We start from the raw sequence: 24,129 nt of genomic DNA, 5'->3' as shown, positions 1-24,129 counted from the left end.
ACTGATTTTTGGATTTAGATGTTAGTAAGTTGTTCACCTCTTTCCTGGCTTGCGTTTATTTGAGCAGTCCAAAAATAGGGACACCAAATCACTGATTCCTATGGGGAGTGACCCCATTCCCTAAGACTACAAGGATATGTCACTAAAAGTGTCATATCAGTGAGATTTGTACCAGAAAACAGTAAATGTAATACCCCGCTTTGGTCTTTCTGCAGCTATCTGATAACAATCCCTGCAGAAGTCCATGTGTCAGGCCAGTTCCCTGTTTGCAAGATTACTAATCACTCTCACAAGATAGCAGAGATTAGATATTTGAACGTTTAACAAATTAGGACGCCTTAAAGGTTTCAACTATTCTTTAATTCTCTGGATATCCACCCCTGCTCCATCTAGAGTGAAAGTTTCTCATAATAGTCCCTAAAACAGGATGCTCTATTCAGTTTTCTGCTTTGTTATTTGGCATTTCCACTTTTAAATGTGCCTATTTCATATTTTTACATCTGTTTCTGTAATTAGACAGAGGTTGAGTTTAAGTATGTGGCCTAATGGTATCTTAATGTGCTAAGAGCATAAAATGCATCAGTAATGTGCACTTATACTGCAGAATTGAATCCAGGTTGCACCTTAATGCAGCCCTCAGCTACATGAATCATCTCCTCTCCACCTCCACCCCTCCCACTCCGTCTCCCATACCATGAACTCAGGGCTACCAATGAGCTGCTTTTTCTTTGACGGGCCAATCACATCCACAAACAGATATTAACTTTAGGCTGTCATGGATCTCTACACCCAATCAATAGCTTTCACATAGCATTACAGCCCAGAGCTTCAGGGGCTTGTTGTCCAGTCCCAGGTGTTTTTTCCTTTTTTCTCTGAAAGTTAAAAACATCCATCTTCTTGAGTAATTTGTGAATGTTTTGTTGTTTTCACCTAATTTACTCTGAGATGTTATGTTTACCTCTCTGCTAAGCTTAAGCTTATGTAAGAAGTGTGTCAGATAGCTCATTAAGACTAATAAGTGCTATAAAGTAGACTTACAGAGGCTTTGGTGCAGGTTTTTCAAGTATAGACATGCCACGGCTGCACAGAATGTAGCCCTATGTGCAGGATTTAGAGACTAGACTGTATGTCATGTGTCCGTCTACAGGGAGGGCCTCTCATCCTTATTGCATATGCATTTAAGGGCACATATATTGAGATGAGACATGAGGATAATGGTGGATTATTTATGTCTGAAAGAAGGTATGAACACAGGAGGGAGCTGCAGAGATGATTGGAATTAGAAACGTTTCCCACATGAAAAATAAACCTGTACATGACTCAGAAACTGATCACTATGAAGCTGTCAGGCTTATATAACCCCAGATATCTAGATATTGAACCTAAAGAGAAATAAAGGAAAGAAATAACATTGTCTAGTAGTAATAATGTGGGTTTTGGTTGTGCAAGGAACTAGTCTCTGTAAAGAAAAAATCCAGCATTCACAATGTAATCTGCAAACTCCTGTAGCCTGGCAATGTTTTGGCATTTTTCTTTAAACAATACACATTTATGTGCATGTGAGTGTAGTTAATAAACAGGTTGAAAGAGAAGATGACATGTCTATTTGAGGCTGGCTGCAAAAGTCTAGGAATTTCCACCAGGTGCCATATTGACTTGTCCATTTCTACAGCAGAAACAAACAGGTTTGGTCTGATGAAATAGCAGAAATAAACATAGTTTTGGTCTGATTAAATCTTAAATCTGACTGTATTGGTAAACAATGTGCAGAGTAAAGGCAGAGCAAGGGGGTGGTTTATGGGGCTTAAGCCCCAAATATTTTCTTAAATGTCTGGAGTCTTTCAAATTGGTTCTAGGATGTTGCCTAAGAATTTTTTAATAAATCAATGCAAAAATAAATCAGCAATAGATAATTGGGCCTTGCTGATCACAACATGAACATTTAATTCTTATAGCCCTGCATAGACCAAAAAATCTGATCTTTTATCCCAACAACTTGTGCACTCACTGCAGTACGTAAAAGTGCCTTAAATTTATTCTAAAAATGCCATTTTCAGCTTTTTTCTGAATAGATAAATGTGCAACCCCATACGTTTCTTTTTATGTTCTTTGTTTAAAAATCTATACTTCCGATTGAAATCTTTTACACCAAATTCCAACCCTACCTCTGCAATGTCACTTAAAAAACATCAGATATTTCTAGGTGGCAGAAGTAAAAATGATTGAACTTAAACATCATGATTTGAGAATGATAATGACACTTTTAGTGTAACTACACAAGGAAAAATTGATTTAAAAGCTGAATGATTTTGTTAGGTTGAACAGTATCATATTTGCCAAAATGATGCATAGACTTGTTGGCATTTTAAATCTAAATATATGTTTAAAATTGTGTGAAAAAGTGTATAGAACTGCCTGACAAGTATAACATTTCTAGGGAAGCAACCCTCTCGACCGTCTCTCCACCCCTGGTGCAGAGAGTGAATTTTTTTCGCATTTTATCAGTTTTGATACCATAAGTTAATCATATATTTTCATAACCATGGCCATGACCTGGTTCACTGCCTCCACTCCACCCCTTTTCCCATTTCTTGACTGATCTAAAGTTGAGTTGCAATAATAATAATAAATAATAATAATAATCATGTTTCCAATATGTCAACCACTCTGGTTGGACTTCATGAGGCCTCTTAAGACACCAATGAGTAGGAAGTCTGTGCATGTACATGCAGTTAAAAAAATGACTTTTCATTTTGTAATTTGGACTTAAATGGACTTCAGAAATGCATATAAAGAGGTCACTTTGACAGACATCAACCTAAATGAAAATTCAAGATAAGCTCTAAATATAATGCAGATGTGGATAAATTCATCTGTGCATGTGTACAACTTAATCCAGCCAGCTGGGCTAGATACTCTTGGCATGCTCCACAGTTTCCATGCCAGGCATTTTGACCTGCAAGTCAACAACTTAAATGCATTGCAAAGCAAAGTTACATCACCACAGGTCAGAAGGTTGTATTTGTACCAGAAGTAAAAGGTAGAGTATGTATGAAATGCACAGAGCAGTAAAGCTTGTCCATGTTTCCACCACTCAACATACAACCAGCTTACCACTTACTAACTTGTTTACAAAGAAGGTCTATAGTAAGTTGCTGAAGGGGGCCTATCACCACCTACCACAGCAGAGGGATTCTCCTGCATGTGCATGAATACTGGGACATGGCCAGTTAGATAACCTTTTAGAAGTGTATCTGCAGCTCAACTAAACAGTGCACGTAACTGCACTGACTGACACTACAATCATGTTTTACATGTTTTATTTTGTCTGTTGTCACAGTTCATTTGAGTGAACCTGTCTGTTGTCCATTAACTCTGTTATCCTCTGGAATTATACAATTGGTTTGGAAATCCGGCTTTTATATCTCATTTCAGCTAATGCAGCAGTGCTGCAGAGATGGATGTTGTGTCTGTCCCAGACAAATAAAAAATGACCACCATGAACTTTAAATAGAGAAGTTCTGTTTCAGTACGTATCGATTTTAAAGTGACTTTTAAAGTGACATTTGACTGCATTTATCCCAGTTTGAAAATCCATATCCAAACCTACTCCACTCCCACAAAGCCAGTCTCTCTGCCTTTATCTCTCTCTTTCTCTATGTACAGTCTCACAGTTGTTTATATTCAATATGATGTACGACTATGAATTCTTTTTTCTTAGTAAAACCATTTTGCACAGCTCAACCACATAAAAAATAACAGAAAAATACAAAATTTAAAAAGCAACCAAACATCATGACTGTTTTCACCCAAATACCTTTTTATGGGTATTAAGTAGTATTATTGATCAGTTGAAGTCCAAATCTCAGCATCTGAACTGAGGTTATTCAGACTCTAAATCTGTACATGCGATTGCCACTACAGGTTGAAACCAGGTTACTGTGAGTGAATTTTTCTGTTGGCTAATAACTGAGGATCTAGTGCATGACAATAATGCTCAACTGTAACAGTTCTTAAAAAAAGAAGAGAGATATGAACCCTAGCTGAGTAAGTGGCCATGGGGACTGGTTATAAGGAATGTTAGAGGGAAATAATGGCTGGAATGAGGAACTGAAGTCATGGCCTGACAGTTCACAACAGACCAGAACCTGAACAAGCTTTTAGTGAGTGATTTGAATCTAACCTTAGAAAAAAAAATCACAGCATTTTGTGATGATTTAGGCTGAGTCACTTACAGGACGTATGCAGTGCCAGCTTTCATCACCATAGAGCTTAACTGTGACTAACGACTTTTTCTGCCACCATTAACTTACTTATGAAGGAAAAACACTAATCCATCATGAGCTCAGCACTAAGCAACATTTGCCTAAGTTACAGTAGAAAGAAAAAAATGTAGGAAGAAACCTTAAGTAGAACCAGATTAATACTGAATGTTTGCCAAAGTTGTGTTGATACAGAAAAGGGGTAAAGGGAAAGGCGGAAAAAAGAAGAGGGAGAAAAAGACAGAGAGAAAAGGATGATTGAAGAAAGAGATAGATAGCGAGTTCTAGAAAAAGAGGGGGAGAGTTTCAGAAAAAGGAGGTGGGAGTTGCAGACAACGAGAGAAAGGGGAATGCAGGAAAAAGGATGCTACAGAAAGGGGCGAGAGATGCATAAAAACAAGATGATGGCAGAAGATATGAGGCAGTTGCAGAAGAAGAGAGAGGTTGGATTTGCAGAAAGAAGGACTGAGGAAGATGCCTAAAAAGAGAAGAGGGAGATGTAGATAAAGAGAAGAGGATGCTACAGGAGGGAAAAGAGATGCAGAAAAAAGAAGAGGTATATTTAGGGGAAAAAGGTGGGAATTGAGAAAAAAAGAGAAAATGAACAGATCAACAATGATTTTGATAGCTCTATGGTTCTCATAAATCCATTGTAAACCTGCTCTTGGATATGGCTATAGTGTCAGTTATAAACGTAAAAATATGTGTAGAATTAACAGTAAGGATCATTATTGCTAGATGACTATATATCCTAATATAAAACTAGGCCGATTATGAAAAGGAAAGGTCTGACACTGGCAGATACGATGGTTGAAGATGAGTGGCTCTTAAACATTTGCGGTCAGTTTCTACAAACTGAGTGTGACATAAGAGATAATGCTTTGACCCAAGGATTGTGGGTAGAGTAGTTCTTTTGCAAAGATCACAAATAAACCATGTTTTAGTAAGATTAGGGTTAATAACATGAGAACTTGTGTCTTTCTCAGGACCATGTACCGTTGTTTCATCTACAGGTTTACCTTAAATGCTGATATTATGGCTAATTATCAAATCAGCATTTATTTTCAAGATGCTGTGGCCGATAGGAACTGTGAGGAGTTAGTGGGTGCACCCTCTAACTCCCGGGTGTCCAAACTATGAACCTATTTTTGATTGGCCCACAGCAAATTCCTGAGATAAAATGGAATATGGCAGTGCTACCGGGTTAAATCTGTAAACAAACATTTTGACAAGAAGATAGCTTGATTAACAACATCCTGATGGATTATCATAGCAGGTAGCAACACCAATAACTTTTCAGGGTCGGAGCTAGTGGTGGGCTAAACGGTGCCGCCTGAAATCTGATTGGCTCCCCAAAATCTTGAAAATGACTGTTTGCCCTGTCAGCCATTAACGAGCCATTTAGGCATACTCAATCGCTAAGCATGTATTAACTTACATTGGATTAGTCTTACCAACTTTAACATCCTCCTGGCGAGGAATATTATACATTTCTATATGTGGCCCTCTGTGGAAAAAGTTTGGACACCACTGCTCTAACTAAAGGCATTATTATTCTTCTTATTCAGTCCAATTTAGAGCTATATTTTAAAGTGAAATCCTCTTAAAAATAAGAAATATTGTGGATGTATATTGTGCATGTGTACATTTGAACTTCAGCTCTCTTTGTTCACCCCGTCTCTGCTCAGACTGCAGATGAAGATATGATTGTTGTAGGAGTTCTATTAACAGTGCTTCTCAGGCGGAGTTGGCCAAAGTAAATATTTAGTAATCATATCTTATCGGAGCTTAGTGATCTTATAGAAATCCCACCTCTGAACTGTGCTTAAGAGCTCTCCTTCACTCACCGAGCGTCTGGAGGTTCAGCACCATGAGCTGACTGCGTTATGAGCCGCAGCCTCCGGCGCTGAATGCACACAGAATGCAATGAAAAGCACAACGCACATTTACTCGACATCATTTTCCAAGTAAATGTGTCCCTGAGTGATTCTAAGCATTCAGCAGGAGAATGGTAATTCTTTTCCTGCTCAGTTTCAATCAATGCTTGATTTTAATCTAAACTGTTTTTGTCGTGGCTGTATTGTAAGGTGCTTATTAAAATGTCAACAAGATAAAAAGGAGCTAAACTGGTCACGGGAGGATAACTCCTTGTTATGTCTTGTTAGATAGAAACAAACAAAAACAACAGAGAAGAGCAAAATCTGGATAGAAAAGCTGCATTAGTTTAAGTCTGATCCAAGACATGTAACTCAGAATAACTCACCTTTTTATAAGCTGTAAAGGAAGAACTCTAACATGTGTGTTTAGGTTAAGAGATGGTTGTGTGTGTACGAGTCTGAACTGAATATGGAATAAGTAAAAAAACGCTCCTCCTGCCTGCTGCAACACTTCCCCCCAACACTGGTGCTGAACTTTATTTCCTTTTGTTTTCAGATTCTCGAGCTGGAGAGGGAGCACCCAGAACGGTGGACCATGCAGTCATCGGAGGAGTCGTGGCTGTGGTCGTCTTCGCCATGCTGTGTTTACTCATCGTCTTGGGGCGCTACTTTGCAAGACACAAAGGTAGGAAAGAAAACCATCAGTGCAAACTCTGTCCACTTTGAAACAAAAACAGGCCAGGTTCATTTAAAACGGTATGAAGAAAAGAAAAGTTATCAGATTGTATGTGCTCTAATACAGGGGTGGCAAACTTAGGGCCCATGGGCCACTTCCGGCCCACCTGCACATGTCATCTGGCCAGCGAGACATTTGGGGAAAAAGATGGGCTTTTTAAAAAAAATATTGACCCCCTTTGGGTCTTGAAATACAAGTCTTCACAAATCTATCATGATCTATTGATACTTGTGGCAAAGAATGAATAATACAAATAATATGATGCAATAAACAAGTTAAATATGGTACACTGAACCCTCTTTAGAGCAGGGAGGAACATCCTAAAAAAGACACACACCAGCACAGCTGCAGCGTCACCTCAGCTCAGCAATCATACTGTCTATAAGGAGGCTGATGCGGACTGCAGGCTTTTCAAGACTGAAGGAGAAGGATTTTTTTTTTTTTTTTTTTAAGATGAAGAACTTTTCCACCATGCACTGCTGCACTCCGCCCTCTCAGTCCTGTCCACACCTCTGACCAGTTTCCTGCATGTCAGGGCCAGTTTGGCTTTGTGGATGGAGCAGGCACTAATGTGCTGAGGCTGTGGTCCTTGATGCACTGGTTGCTGGATCGATTCCCCAGCCTCAGCTCTGTTTGTCCCCCACTGTCTCTCCCCGTGTTTCCTGTGTCTCTGTAGCTGTCCCATCCATGGGCGTAGCACAGGGGGGAAAAAGGGTACTGATTACCCAGACACACAGTAGGGAGGGGCCCTTGGTAAGCCTGCAATGAAAAGTGGGTTTTATTTTTTTATTTTTCCTAGTAATTATTGTCATTATTGAATCAAAGACAACCAAAGAAATTGTCCAACAGACTGAAATTTGTAACAAATAAAGTAAAATAAAATACTGGGGGGCCCCTACTCCTCACTTAAAAATGTTCAAATGGTGTAGTCCAGTGCTGTGAAATAATGCAACTAAATTTAACCCTTTAAAGCCTGAATACACAAATTATAGCCAGAAAATTCTCATTTTTTGGAACTGATATGTTTATTTCACTTTCTACTGAAATCAAAGAAATTCAGATTTCCATAAAATTTAACAGATAAATTTTCTGTATCTCATTTGATACATTAGGTGTGTTTGGTAACAGATAATCCACTTGAGGGCATTTTTTTCATTTATCAGATTGTATTCAGAATTTTTTTTTAGTAATTTATTGATCATATTAATTAGATAGAGGTATCATAAAAGGATGTATCAAATATGATACAACAGGCTTTAAGGGGTTAATCTAACAATATTAAAACTATTGCTCAGAAATAAATTAAAATGCATAGATGTTTGTAAAAATTATGCAACATTTGTTGCTAAGCAAGCTGGTTAAGGAGGCTCTGTGTAATATTCCCTCTGGGGCCTAAAGTCCCTAGCTACCCCCCTGGTCCTATCTAAGTAGAGGCACCGAAGCCCAAAAACTATCCATCCATTTTTGATATCACCTATTCTGCTTAGGGTCCCGGGGGGGGGCTGTCATTGGGTGAGAGGCGGGGTACACCCTGGACTGGTCACCAGTCAATCACAGGGCTGACATATGAAGACGGACAACCAGGCACGCTCACATATGGCCAATTTAGAGTCACCCATTAACTTAATGAGCATGTCTTTGGTGGTGGGAGGAAGCTGGAGTGCCTGAAGAGAACCCACGCGTGCACGGGGAGAACGTGCAAACTCCGCACAGAAAGGCCCTGACCAGGAGGTGAACCAGGGACCCTCTTGCTGTGAGGCAACAGGGCTAAGCCCTGCGCTGCCGTGCTCCAAAAACTAGTCTTTGAAAAAATAAAAAGCTGGCTTAAACATGTGGGTGATAACCAAAACTGCCAACATCTGTATTGTTTAAGAGTAGGAAGTCTTTCTTCCCCTCCAGGGGGCGGTAATGATTGTGGGAATGCTATGAATCAGCCTGTTTTACCTCTGTTACTTGTGTAGAGTAAATCCCCTGAAACAGCCATCCAACCAGTAAAATCTCTGAGTGGAGAGAATAAACATACACAGTCCAGAAGGATAGATTACTGCTTTGGAGAACTAACAGTTTATATTTGAACAGATTCAACAAATCCCATGAAACTGGACGGACTCAGCAGCATAAACATTTCTCTTCCTGTTTCTCTCTGTTTTGGATAATGCTTATTTAATACCAGTACTCTAATACTTCTATCATAACTACATAATAAAAACAAAGTATCAGCATAGATTATTTTTAATCATCAGGGAGACTCGTGTTTCTGAGTTAAGGACTATCGTTTCAGTAAAAAGATTTGTAGGAGAGAACCAGCAGTTTCTCCTACTAATGGACTTTTTTTGTCCTCACATTTAACCCCCAAAAACCACAATTTGAATTATATTACACGCCTTTTCAGCAGTTTAAGTTCAACAAGTGTGGCCTCCTTTCTTTGTCTTTCCAAAAACCTCGACTTAAATCCTTTTCAGATAATAAAACAATGGCTATTAAAGCCAAAGGTTCCTAATGGTGAGTAAAATTCTATTTTTTATGCCGCCCTAATAAATGGTATAACACACCTTGTCTACTGCCCTCATAACCAAGAAATAATTATAATCTATAACAAATTTCACACTTTTATATTTCTCATGCAGGAGGAAATGGAACTGGATCCATTAACCACTTTAGGAAGGAAATACTGTAAATGAGGCAATTTAAAGGTGTAATGACACTTCTTTAGTTTAATGATCAATCTGGACTCATTGCTTCCTCTGTGCAGGTAAAAATAATTTCTGGAGTCTGCTAATGGATCTCAGAGATAGACTTCAACATTCTGGAAAGAATGTGTTTAAGTGTTTGGGATTAGTGAACAAAGACTCCAGTCAAGTGGGATACGCCCTGAAGAGGTTGCCTTTCAATCACAGTGCTGACATATAGAGATGAACAACCAGTGATGCCGACATCAACGCCTACAGGCAGTGTAGCTTCACCAGGACATCCTTACTCTAGCCTTTAGGGTTACAATTGGTAGAAAAAATAGGTAGCAGCCTTCTAAGGGTTCTTTAAGTTGGGGACATTATTAAACATACCCTGTTGGGTGCCCTGGTATGCTTAGTCTAATCTGATATGCCTGTTTGACTGATCCAGTGTAAGAGATGTATTTCACATCCAAATAATTCATAGTGGGTGTTTGGGAAGGGCAGAACCTACACCTGTAGCTACCACCTCATTCTCTTTGAATGATGCTGGTTGGTCATTTTCAAATAAATTTCATACTGAAACTTTGCAAGATGGATCAGCCATGCTTCCTCTGCTAAAGGAGTCTCCATGTGAAAAACTATGGTATACCTTTACAGGTTCACTTTCAGCAGAGAAAACATGATAAAGACCTCCAAGGCAAAAGGATATTAGGGTGCCCCCTGAGAGCCTGTTCTAGTGGAAGAACCCCTGATGAGGGCCCCATTGCTGTGTTGTAAAAATGGATAATATACCAAGAAATGCTCAGATGGATGTTCTTGTAGTGGATAAAGCATGATACAGTTCCATAAAACTTGCACTCTGGTGCTTCAAGGTACAGCCAATCACAACACAGCAAACAGTGGAGGGGTAAATTCTCAGTTTCAACATTAAATTGTAATTTTAACTCCCTTCTTAGTTGAATGGTCTTCAGTGTTTAGTTGCTTAACAGTGTTGATCCATTCAGTTTTAGTCCAACTCTGCACAGAGGCAATTTATCCAAGCTCTGCCTGCTGCCATTTCAGATCTGGGGGATGGAGTTTTCCCATCATGCCCTTGGGCAGAGTGTTTAGATGTTGCCTGGTGTACAGAGATCACTTCCAGGATTCCTCTGCTCATGATTCTGGTGGATTATTTGTTGTTTTTTATGTTTAACACTTCTGCACCATGAGTGAAGTTGTCCACTAAGCTGGTCACTTCCTGCTTGTGGCAGGAAATGGTTGAGATGGTTTTATTTATAAAATAAAATATGGAATAGACCAGTGGTTTTCAGCTGGTGGGTCAGGACCTAAAAGTGGGTCGCGGAGCAGCTCTCAGTGGGTCGTGACTAGCTGTCAGAAAAAAAAATGGTGGCAAAAGTCCTGAAGTCCTTATTGGACATGCATCAGTACCTTTTATTTTAACCTGTTTTACTGTGAAATTGGGTAAATCTAAATGTTTGGTTAATATTTCAACTAATTTATCTTCTCTTCTTGCGATAAATGGCTAATTTTCCCATGATAGTGAAGTACTTACACAAGTTTTCTGGAAAACTGGCCAAAATTGACACATAATGATGGGGAAAGAGGGTATAAAATTTGTCAGTTTTGTCCCTTTTCTTGTTTATTTCAGGTGTTTTATTTCAATCATGCTCCAAACAGCAACAAATTCAACTAACTGAACATGCGTTGTTGAAAATTTATCGGAAACTTGTGCGGCGATCTGTGGTAAGACAGACTGGTGAGTCCTGAGGCCGGATCACTTGAGAACTACTTTGAGTCAAGAGTTTTAATTTTATGAGGTTTTGTTGAGCCTTAAAAAATTTTCAGGTCTTAAACTGGACTGTGACACACTTGAGTATGTGGTTTTTTACTGGTTTAGCATCAGGACCAACAACCACCTACTCAACGACAAACTGGAACCAAATTTCTTAATTTTTTCAATCATAACCAAAACTTTTAATGAAAAAAGTGACTTGAAATGGATGGAACAAAGAGATGGAGATATGTCCTTCAAAATAAAAGCTCATCAAAGACTTCCTACCACATATTATTTTCCAAGCATACATCTGTTACCAACTGAAAATGGGTTTGCGACCCAAGCTGAATACCAAGGCACCAGAGTATCTGATACAGGTTACTAATATTAGTGACTATACACTGGAAGCTCTGATCAACAGATCATAGATTTTTAATGCCAATTATCCAAGTGTGATCAGTTCCTGACCAATCAGGACATCTCTACTTCAAGTTTAATAGTTTTAATACTGGCACTGGGGAAATGAACAAAAAAAGAGTAAATTAAATATTTTATTTCAAACTCTGAAAACAAATAAGAGACACACGAAAGAATTTAACATACAACAGTGGCATTCCCATTCACAAGCCTCTTCATTCATTCATATTTGAGAGCCCTTTACCTCATTCGATCTTGAATACTGCCTTAGTTATCAACCTCTCTTACGATAGGATGTGAATAAATCTTGTAAATTAAGTTTGAAGTGCTGGCTAGTTCCTTTTCGCTGAACTTGACAAGGTTAATTTGAAGGTGCGAGCCGTGCTCTTCCCCACACTCCAGATCATTTCAAAAACCCTGATTTTCATGTGCCAATCTTGAATGAAGAAGAGGGAAAATGAGGTATAATCTGAATATTACAGCTTCTCGGTGTTCGGGTTGTGTAAATTGCCACATGGAGACGGATTTACATAATTAGGTGCTGTGGGATGTAGAGGCACATTTTAATCTTTTGTACCATCTAAGCAGCAGGCCATTATCCAGTCCCTGACACTGTCCTTCATCTCCACCTCCCCCGTCTCCCCCTTCCTCCTCCTCCTCAGGTACCTACTTCACACACGAAGCCAAAGGAGCGGACGACGCAGCGGATGCAGACACAGCCATCATCAACGCAGAGGGAGGCCACACCAACTCGGACGAAAAGAAGGAGTACTACATCTAATCAAAACAGGACCCCCCTCACTTCTATGGTGTCCTCTTTGGGACGCCGTGCTGTTTCTGGGGCCGGGGCATGGGGGGAGAAGGGAGGGCGGGAGGGAGGGGGGGGGTTAGGATACGGAGGGATTTAAGTTGGATCAGGATCAGTTTTAGTGCTAGTCGAAGAGAGAGGAGGGGTTTTAAAGAAAGGCCTGGTTTTAAGCCGTTGTTTAGTCTAGTCTGCAGATGTAGATGGAATGTTTTGTGTGTTAAAAAAAAATTAAAAATCAAAAAAGGACAAAAATTCGGGAGGGTTTTCGGTAAAATAAGAAGGGGTTCTGGGGTGGGACGGTGCGCCAGACGTCGCCAGAAATCACTGTAGAGAGCTTCACCATTCAACACCTCCCTAACTGCTGGTACGAATTTTATTTAGTTCAACCATTTGCAGAAAATTCTGTGCCTTGTTCTATCCATACTTTGGATTTGTGTTGATCCTCATTTGCATAACCTTGTTGCTTCCCCCCTGTTTCATCTTTCCCACTCGTAATTATCGATGTGCTGTTGGCTTTTGTATGAGGGTAAAAATTACACAGCCACTTTATTCATTTCCCTAGATGTGTCTGCACACGCATCCTCTCCTGCATAACAAAAACTCTCTTTCCAGTATACTGTGATTTGTCTCAAGCCATTATTTCCCTCTCTCTTATCCTCCCTGAAGTTTTTGACAGCTCCAAAAATGCATGGAATGCTTTACATATCATTGTATAAAGGACATAAATGAGAAACAGGTTTGTTGTACTGTACATGCCCTCCCTGAACACAACAAAAGAAGGCAGCAATTTTATTGGGAAAATTCATCTAATTCATGTTGATAACCTCAATTTGTTCTTCAGAGCAGATCTACTACTGCCTCTTAAACAATTACCTGTCTTAGTAAGGAAAAGTAATGCATTTTTTTTCCTCTCAGTGCTGCCATTTCATTATTTTTCCTCAGTTCAGTGCTATTTTTCTTCTATTATGCTGAATGGAAGTGCTATTTTTTTTCCTGCAGCTTTTATTGAGTTGTAGTGATGAGATTCAAATGATTTCCATCTGCTCTCACTCCAGAATATTTTGTCTTACAAATGGGAGAGTAAGAAAATGTAAATTGGTTTAAAAATGCTTTTTGGCAGACTCTCAGTCAAGATGCTTCAGTAATAAAAGGCTGCAGAAAAAACATTTGGGATTAATGTCGGCCACCAGCAGCTGAAAGAAGCTGCTTTACTGTACATAAAAAAAAAGAGGCAGCCTTTTACCAAACCCCAGAATGAAAGCAGTTTATTTTAGGAGCGCTGCACAAAAAAAGTCATCCTGCACAGGTTCATGTATTCTCATAAACAACCCAATGTAAATCAAGCCAATGGAATCACTGCTGTATTGTACACTAATCCTTACTAAGAAATATTTTTTACAACTTACTAGAATTACAATGGAGTACCTTTGTGGATTTTATCGTATCACGCTCATTGTGAGTTTTGTCAAAATGTAAACCAAGCAAACATCTGAGAAAGGAAACGTCTAGAAATGCTGAGAGACAGGCCAGGCTTTCCTCCTCCATCGCTCCTTCTCTACATCTATTTTACAGCTTGGGTGCTTAAACATTTTCTCTTTTTTTTTTTTTTTTGCATGTGTGTATACGTGCTGAAGCCCATTCCCTCTGCCTCTCTCTGTCTTGCATATGTATCACCTGCCAAAACTGAATGAGGATCCGTTTTGCCGTGCCAGCTGGGGAGCACTGAGGAATGCCAAAAGTAATTAATTGTTTGTAACTGAAGTTAATACACATGTTGTGCTCTGTGGTGGGTTGCATTAACGCCCCGGCTTCTTAACGTGGCAATGAGGGTTCTTATTTGTGGCATTGTTTGTCATTATTATGTTCACACAGCAAGCCGCTCGCTTAATGAGCCTGTACTCCATGTGACAGCTGTGGGTGGAGTGAGGTGGAGGTCGCGGGCTGCAGTTTGAAACCTGCGAAGTTTTGCTAATAGACGTTAAAAAGCAAGTTTTGATGGTCTAATTTAAATAATCTTATGACAGCATAAATTTCAAACATGCTTTCTTTGTATATTTGCTAGTTAAGTTATCGTGCCTCAAACGACAATGATGTTTTATTTAGAGTTTAAACATTTTGGTTTAATCACTAAGGCTGGCTACACATTAGATGGTTTCAAAATCATTTAAAACCACTGGAGACCACAATTTTTATATGATATTTAAGTGTATAATCCCCTGAGCCAGGCTTGCCCACAGAAATGACTGGGCCCCTGATAAACCCGGTTAATGGGCCCATGGAGGACGAGTGACATCCTAAGCTGGCTGTCCTGACATGAGTTCTGTTTCACAGAAAAAAAAAAAGAAAGAGAATATTTTCACTGCCAAAAAGTACTTGGTTGGCAATGCTTCCTGGTAAGCTTGCTCTTGTTGGCTAATGTGGGTATTCTATGATGGTCAGCCTGATATGGAATTAAGAATTTCTAAGACTTTTGTTTATGATGTGGGATAGGGGAGGTTCCCAACTAATAGAGATTGATTGTTTAAGACCGTAAAGCCATAACACCAGATAATTAGAGACTGTTCATAAAAGACCTAAAAAAGATATTAATCTCCAAATAATCAGTGTTGGTATTATTTTTTTCAAATAGGTTGAAGAAGAACGATTTAATGGACCCACTTAACTTGTATGGCAATACTTCCCAAATGGTGTGTTTCCACCATGACTTTTGGCTGTGCTGTTACAAATCAAGCCATGCCGATTTACTTTTCCATCACCAGTTTGGCCACGTCGGGCCTCACAGCAGTTCATCGTCATCTGGGAACGCCTTGCAGATGTGTTTAAGTAGCAACCACTGCACAAAACTTTGACAAATAGGCTCAAAGGATGGGACGTATTTCCGGTGGAAAATAAGCCGCTTTCCAACTGCCGCCCAATGACACATGCTAAGCCAAAACGGAATCTAAACCATCCTATCCTGCGTTTATTTGTAATTTTGTTTGTTTGTTGTCGTTGTTTGTGTTTACTCTTTATCATAATAGCATCCAAACGTGCTAAAATGATGTTTCCAAATCAGGTTAATGGCACTTCTGGGCATCCAGCTTCAGCTTTATTTAACTCCACATTGACAGTCAGCTTGGGTAACTCATGCAAACAGTGAGTAAACTACAACGAATCTACCATCATATGCTGCTCTTTTCTCTCCCGGCTGGAAGTTTGGGAGCTGCCTAATGCCAAATGCGGAAGCGATTCATGCATAGCGCCCATCATCAACAGAATAAGAATAAGAAACTTTGAACTCTTTAAAGCCTGTTGTTTGATATGCAATTCTGTGAGACCCCTGTCTAATCAACATGATCAATATTTTACTTGTATGCCATCAGATAAATGATTAAAATGCCCTCCAGTTGATTATCAGTAGCAAAAAATACCTTATTTAGCAATATGATAAAAAATATATACATGGAAATATTTTTATTGGATTTCAGTGGAAGGTTGAAATACATCAGTTCAGAAAAATGACAATTGTGTGGCTATTATTGGAGCTTTCAGGCTGTAAAGAGCTATTTAACATCATTGACACAATCATCAGCTCTAGACGCGCTCTCAAACGGGTATCTCGGTTGTGGTGGAAAGGCAGATCCCCTGCTGTGCTGGGGTGACATGCCGATTCAAAAATGTGTTGGCCGTGAGCATCATTTACAATAATCATAAATCCTACAAATTAAATTAAAAAATCAAATCTTGTTTTAAATAATCATACAACAACTAATAAATAGGAAAACAAAGACGTTTTAACTCAACTTTATCTCATTTTATCACCGGTGTTATGGTTTCACTGGTTAATCATGATTTTTCTTCTTTTTGTTGCATTTGAAACTGTTGTCTCCTTGTGTCATTATTGCCATGTGTACTGTAGGAGAGCTACTCTAGTCCAGAATGAGACCTGATGATGTCTAGTGTGCAGCCAGCCAAATAGTTAAGTGATATGAAAGTGAAAAAAATCTATACCAAGATTAAATGAATAGCCTCCTTTATAGTGATTCTTATGTCTATTTTTGAAGAAAGTTAAAACACTTGTATTTAGATTGATTATAAGTCATCATGTTTTGTTTGTTTGTTTACAGTTATAGCTGTATATACTTGTTTTAGAAACAGATGAGTGAGATATTTAGTACATTTCCTGATTTCAGATTACCTTTATATCATAAAGACGCTTATTGCATTAACTGCAAAACTACAGAGGCATTTATCCATAGAGTTTATTTTACACTATCTTCCACTGATGATGAGTATGTTTCGTCTTCCTCGTTTAGATCTCCACCTTGCTCTCTTATTATTTGACATAACACCCATTGTTTTACTGTGATAAGTCTCTACAGTTGTCTCTCAAGATCTGAATCATCTGATCATTATCATCCTGATATAAACTAAAATAAATGGGACAAGATCTTGAGAGTTCAACCAAAACTGACTGTGCAAAAGTTTGTCCGTTTTAGTCTTCCATAGAAATCACATAAAGAAAGTTGTCCTCTGAGAAACATTTAGATAAGACACCCAAAACTCAAAAAGTGTTTAAAAATGAGTTAAAAATTGTGAGTTTTTGGGGCACTGAGTGTGATTATGTCACACCCCCTATAAAGAAACTAGAGCTTAACCTGTGGCTCCTTTCTTGCATGTCATTCCCAACTACCCATCAGCATTTTCCAACTCTATCCACTGTCTTATCAAAATAAAGGCTTAAAATTGATTTTTAAAAAGCAGTTTTTAACATTATGAATGTTAGATGTAATCTGAGATATTGCTAAAAACATGCTAGCCTAGAAATAGTTATTATTTGCATACTTATTGACATAAATGCCCGCTAAATTGTCACTTTTCTTTTAGTTCTGTTGATTTATTTGCTAAAAGTCTTGAATGTGAAGTCAGATCGGCTGAATACAAGGTGTGAAAATTGTTATCATCATTTCATAATTTTTTTAAGGCGCAGTCTGCTGAGTCCTCATCAGCACTTTTGGATTTTAGTTGTTAAATCCCAAAGATGGACATCAATACCACATATCAAACATCAATATCAATCATGCACAGAGACACAAACATATAATGATTTTTAATAAAGCTAACGCATTTTCACACTTAACCCAGTCGGAGATGAAGAGATTTTCTTTTTGGCCCGTCTTAGTTGCTTGCTGTGTGGACATTCATGTACAAGATTCAGTACTTTATTGCCATGTTAATGCTTTTTATTGCAATTTGTCAATGTGCACCTCAGATTGCATCACATAATCAATATGATAGCTTTAATATATCATAGTCATGCATGAAGACAGCATTCAGTCTGTCCATATTGAGACTTTCTGGAACATAACACATCTAAATATTGTTTTCTGCAAATTTTAAAACAGCAGATGGGCTGGGTGGAGGCTGTGGACATATTTTTCCACAGGGATGTTGCCATTGGGGGCTGCAGGAGTGATGTACGAGGCTGTGTCCAGCTCTCTCCAACAGTTTATCCTTCTGTGTAAAACTTGATTTTAATTTAAAAGCATCCTGTACTCACAAAGGAATTACCACTAAGTTAACACTGTATGCTGATGACACCGTTTTGTCTTTGTTACGTGGACGGGCAGGGGTGGGGGACGGGGCTCTGATTAGGTTAGATGTTTTTCAGTCTGGTGTCTGATGAAACTATTAACTGACTTGTTATCGTTGCTTTATGAATCACAGAGCAGATGTCACTTCATCTGTAAGACTGAGATTGTGTGATTTGTAATTTACAGTGAGCACTATTTCGCTTCAGTGACGTGGCAGCTTTCATTTAAACCAGACTACAAAGTATGTACTTGCAATAAAGGAACAGAACTGAATATTGTCTTCTCCCTTAAGGCTGATGCATTAATATTTTATTTGTGAATATTAAACCTTTATGGGGTTGGAACTGCAGGGGTGTTTCTCCAAATGTTTTCACTCTTCAAAAGTTTGGATATAAAAAGGAACATGAATAAAACAACATGAAAATGTCATTTGAACAGGATTAATTATTAAGAAATAGTGGGGGTTCGATTTGAAGTACATACAAGTAAGATATTTTAGGTTACGTAGGATTTTATTTTTTATTAAATGCCCAGTAAAGTAAAAAATGGACTTTGTCTCACAGTGTATCTGATGTAGTTTTCTCCACATTAAATTCTTTTGATAATGTCGTGTCTCTGGTTCATGCGTTGCTGACCGATGTGATTGCACCTCAGGTAGAATGCAAAGTTTAGGCCCCACCTTTTAATAACATACTAGCAAGTACAATGCATCCTCATCCAATCAAGTGCAACACATTCCTTTAGATCCAAGAGGCAAAATTGGTGATATTTTGCATATATGTTGTACATGTTTTCTGTACTTTTCTTAATATTTGGTGCACTGTAAAAGATGTGTTGAGTATTGCTTTGTGTTGACATAGGTCATAAAAAGTACACTGTTTATTGGAATGAAGCCGGATCAGAAACTTGTTGTGGCTGTACTACTGTCACTTTCAACACAACACCGCCTTTTGGAAGCTTGTTTGATTCCCTGAAAAGTTTTTGATTGTTTCACCAGTCATTGTTTTTAGATCGATTCTTTTTGTCTCTCTGCTGTTCTTGGGAAATGTTAATGTGTTATCAATGGAGAAAAAGGAGTTCCACATTCCCATACACATTTTGTATTGGTTCATAAATAGACATTTTTACAAAACAATGAAGAGTTCTTGTCTTAATAAAAAAGAAAAGATATTAATGTCCAAAATAATCAGTGTTGGTTTTATTTTTTTTTAATTGGGTTGAAGCTCAACAGGTAAATGGGCACATTTAAATCATATGGTGTTATCTTTTCCCAGCAGTAACTGAAGCCTGGTTCACTCTACAAGATTTTAAAATGTTGATTGATTTAGACTATGCAACCAAGCCCACACATGACAACAAATAACATTTAACAAATAACACATAGCAGGTGTCTTCAGACTTGTAATCAGTCAGTCTTCCTATTTAAAGGTTGTTAGAGTAGTCACTGTGTTGTTTGGTATCACAGTAGCTACCACACTGAACACGGACAACAGAAAGCTAAAGAGACAGTTGTCCCACGATATTAGAAAGACAATTATAGACAAGCATGCTAATGGTAAAGGCTATAAGACCATCTCCAAGCAGCTTGATCTTCCTGTGACTACAGTTGCACATATGAGGTCCACAGGACTGTAGCCAGCTTCCCTGGACATGGCCGCAAGAGGAAAATTGATGAAAAATTGAAGAGATGGATAATACAAATGGTAACCAAAGAGCCCCAAACAATTTCCAACAAGGTGGAGGTGAATTTCAAGGTCATGGTACATCGGTGTCAGAACGCACCATCCGCCGCTATTTAAGCCAAAGTGGACTTAATGGAAGACCACTGAGGAAGACTCCACTGTTGAAAGAAAATCATAAAAAAGCCAGACTTGAATGTGCCAAAATGAATATCACCAAGCCAAAAAGCTTCTGGGAGATGAGACAAAACTGGAGCTTTTTGGCAAGTCACATCAGCTCTCTGCTCAAAGAAAATGAAGTATACAAAGAAAAGAACACTGTAGCTACTGTGAAAGATGGAGGAGGTTTGGTTATGTTCTGTGTGCTTTGCTGCATCTGGCACAGGGTGTCTTGAATCTGTGCAGGGTACAGTGCAATCTCAAGACCATCAAGGCATTCTGGAGTGAAATGTGCTGCCCAGTGTCAGAAAGCTTGGTCTCAGTCACAGGTCATGGGTCCTCAAGCAGGATAATAACCCAAGCTAAAAACACCCAAGAATGGCTAAGACTAAAACACTGGACTATTCTGAAGTGGCCTTCTGGGAGCCCTGATCTAAATCCTATTGAACATCTGGGGAAGGAGCTGAAACATGCAGTCTGGAGACGGCGTCATTCAAACCGCAGTTGGAGAAGTTTGGTCACGAGGAGTGGGCCAAAATACCTGTGGGCAGGTGCATAAATCTCATTGAGAGTTACAGAAATCAATTCATGCAGTGATTGTCTCAAAGGTTTGTGCAACTAGATATTAAGTTAAGGGTTTCATCATTTTTGTCCAGGCCGGGTATATTGGTTGGAGTTACTGCAGTCAGTAACCTTCCGCTAGGGCACAATAACATCTTAAGTATTGCACAGCAAGTTAAAAACAGTTCATGTTGAACTGTAGTTGTAGGGTGTCTTGGATGCATTATTGATTATATCACTCTACAAGAGTGTTTGTTGTTCCTGATCCTCAAAATTGGGCCTAATTTTGATGATGAGCTGCAACCTTGCAGTCAGGCCAAAATCTGGCAGAGTTTGTGTCTGAGCTGGTCTTTAGGGCTTTCAGGGGAGCTTGTGCCCTTTTTAGGGGAGCTGAGCTCCCCTTAGCTCCCCCCATGAGTATAGCCTTATAAATAAGGACATGCCAGTGATTTAGCCTGGGAGTTGTCAAAGAAGGTCACCTGACTTGTTACATCCTTGAATTAAAGACTTAAGATTTGCTATGAACTTCAGTGCCTCGTGGTAAACAGTATCTAAAGATTTAAGGCATTGAGAAGATGTCATGCATTTAAAAAACAACACCATAATTAAGTATTTTTTGTGACCAATCCAGCACACCACACAGTGACCAAATAAGTCACTAGCAACCCATCTTCACTCTGAAAACTCAAAGTCTTGCATGGTCAGACAGCCATTTTCAGTGGGTGGCCGGGAAAACATATGTGGCAAAAAAAAAAAAAAAAAAAAAACTTTATTCTTTATTCTAATGTATGGAAGCCGTACATGGTTATTTATGTTCTATTTCTCATATTCATACAGATAGGGACAACAGTTCGAGCCAGATCAGCAGAGCACAGGAAAGAAAAATACTTTCTGACACTTTCTCAGGAAAATTTGGTTGAAAAACCTTGAAAATAGATATGTTCTCACACCTGGGTTGTTAGACAGGTAACTACAAAAGAAGAGCTGCAAGCATTGGAGGCTCCTACACTGCATCCTCTAGTGGATTTACTGTCAATCCCATAAATGACATGCAGGAGATTATAGGAAATGACGCCAACTTTTTCAGTGCAAGAGCCAAATGAGAAGTTTGCTTACTTCCTGGACTGAAACCTACTAAAACCCAGGTATCGCTGTAACATCTACAGATTAGAAGTACAAAAAAATCCCTATGACTGCTGTGCTATTTTATGTGCTCTCATTGGATTACTGTTTAACGGCAGGATTTTAATTTTGGAGCAATATTTAACTTATTTTAATCTATTTAATACACTGAAACTATTAATCAGGCTGCATATGTTTACAAGAAAATGCTCAAAGATGTGCAGGAAAGTTAGTTTGAAAAGTCATGGTAAATCATTGAATACAGTGTTTATAAGTGAGTGAGTCAAGGTAAACTGATTATTTTGTACAGTTGCACTGTCTTGAATGAAATTTTCTCTACTTCCTGTTTGGAAAAGAATACCCTTCTGTTTTGAAAGAGTAAAAAAGAACTTGATTTAAAGTTGTGACAGCATCTTTAACCATAATTAGAGTATGAAAAAATAAATGTAACAGCTGCAAAGATTGAAGAACTTTCTGGGTCAACATGAGAGATTCTGACAGAAAATCTGTCCAACCAAAAATGTCTCAGGTCAGCATTTTTACACCCCTCCCGCCATCTTTAACGTCCTGTTACTTCTCAGTGTTTTTCACCAGAGAAACTCTGCTTTCTCTATTAAAACTACACATAGATATCAAGCATTTGAAGATATTTAAAGACACTTGGCAGAATTATTTTCTGCAGGAGAGAAGAACATCCAAACACTTCTCCCAAATGAACAGACGTTATTTTTGTCAGGGACTTTAAAGTTGCACAAGGTGATATCAAAATATTTTTTTTCTCTCCTAAGCTTGTGTAATTCTCCAGCCTCCAAATTAAACCTCACTAATTAAATACTGATAAATATTGCTGCTTCAGTCAGCCAGCTCTCATTGTGGATTATGATGTGAATATGTTTCCAGATTATAGCTCTGACTTCATGGCTCCTCTCATGAAAACAGCGATCTCCCTGCAGCAGGGATCAGGGAGTGACGATAATAACCCCCTTCTCGCAGACTGCATGTGAAATTTACAGATTGCACCTGTTGCATCATCACTTTCAGGTGAGCTGCGAGGCAGGAAGAGAGGAGATCACTGACAGCTTAAGTGCATGACTTTAATGTATAGAGGGAATTTTGATAAAGGTCACAAAGCAGAGAGAGTTCAGAGAGACGGGAAGACTTGAGTTAAATAATGTGGATGGTGAAAAAATATAATTTTGTTGTACAATTGAGATTTCCTCCTTTTGTGGGCCAATTAAGATGCTTCACATAGTAAACAAGAAAGAAATATAGGTGTGTCACAAACATGACAGGAGAGATTTGCATGCATTTTTGATAATAGTGGACTTATGACTATAGAACATAAGAGAGGGACAACTGTGTTGTTAGATTAGTTGCAAAATTAACAGCAAGTCAAGACATTATAAAAGCAGATTATATTCCAACAGAGAGTATTTTGATGGGGGAAAAAGTAAATTTCATTGTTGAAAAACAGAATAGAAATGTTTTAACCGCTGTCTGTCTCAGTGACATCCCTTATTGGTCTCTTAATGGTACCTTTGAGGCCCCTCAGCAGCAGTCAACATGATTAAAATGGGGTTTAAAATGAATTTTTGAGTACCTATAAATAAGGAGAGTGTTACGCTGAGGAGAGCCTTAGGCCTTAGATACACTTGCTGTTTCACCTTGCGTTTGCATATGCAGGGGTAGGGGTTAAGGTAGACCATACACTTCATGATAATCCTGCTGATGGTTGGCCCCCCTTCATGCAGGAATCCTGCGTAACACAAATTCACCTTATTTGATAGATATTTCTATCTCATAAGTATTTTGAACAAAAGAAGTCACTATCTGCATTTTAAGAAAATTTGAAAATAATTGAAAATATTTTTTTTTATTTTATCCCCCTCCCCTTACGCTTACCCTAACCTGTAGGATGCGGGTGCCTATCCCTAACCCTCTTCAGGTTTTTCCTAAGTTTGTGACGTTGTGGCTGTTGCTGGGAAACCAGAGTAGCTGGCAGCAAGAAAGATGCACTCGTAAGTTATATCTTGGACTTTTAGAGTTTTTCACAATCAAGTTGCCAACATATGTTGTGACCTGTAAAAACAAAGATGGATGGTCCAGGACACCTTTGAGAGAAAAAACAGGAAATTTCCATCAAGAGAAACCCAAAAAAGGTGAAAAGAAGACCCAAGTCTCAACTAAAACTCCTGGCTAGATTAAAAGCTAACAACAACTGCCAGTAACTGCAACAGACACTGCCTGATCAACAGGAGACTACTGAATGCTACCTACTGAGGTAACATGGGGCAGTGTGTACAAACGCAGCAAAACAAAGCCCTACATTTACACCAGAACTGACAGTGCGCCCACAGAGGTTATATCTTTCCTGATGGAGATTATCCGGAGAACGGGGCGCTGACAGGAGGAGGACGTGGAGCAGCACAACACCTACAGCCAGTGGGGAGGAGGCAGGGACGGCATTGTGTGAGAAGGCAAAAGTGGGG

The 24,129-nt window shown here is 38.9% G+C and overlaps 1 protein-coding gene across 4 annotated transcripts in view; it reads left to right on the top strand.

Annotated features, from left to right (window-relative positions):
* Positions 1–12,577, top strand: part of cadm1a (cell adhesion molecule 1a) — a 712,922-nt gene extending 700,345 nt beyond the window's left edge. For all 4 annotated transcript variants that reach the window (XM_041800657.1, XM_041800659.1, XM_041800658.1 and 1 more), the window contains 2 exons: positions 6,696–6,824; positions 12,401–12,577. In XM_041800657.1, the coding sequence (XP_041656591.1) occupies positions 6,696–6,824; positions 12,401–12,519 (248 nt within the window). In that variant the 3' untranslated portion in view covers positions 12,520–12,577. The remainder of the gene's footprint in view (positions 1–6,695; positions 6,825–12,400) is intronic.
* Positions 12,578–24,129: the final 11,552 nt, after the last annotated feature.

This window comes from Cheilinus undulatus, linkage group 12, assembly GCF_018320785.1.
Source record: "Cheilinus undulatus linkage group 12, ASM1832078v1, whole genome shotgun sequence".
Classification (NCBI taxonomy): Eukaryota; Metazoa; Chordata; class Actinopteri; order Labriformes; family Labridae; genus Cheilinus; species Cheilinus undulatus.
The sequence above is the reverse complement of the archived record's forward strand: the minus strand, read 5'-3'. Positions and strand labels throughout refer to the sequence as shown.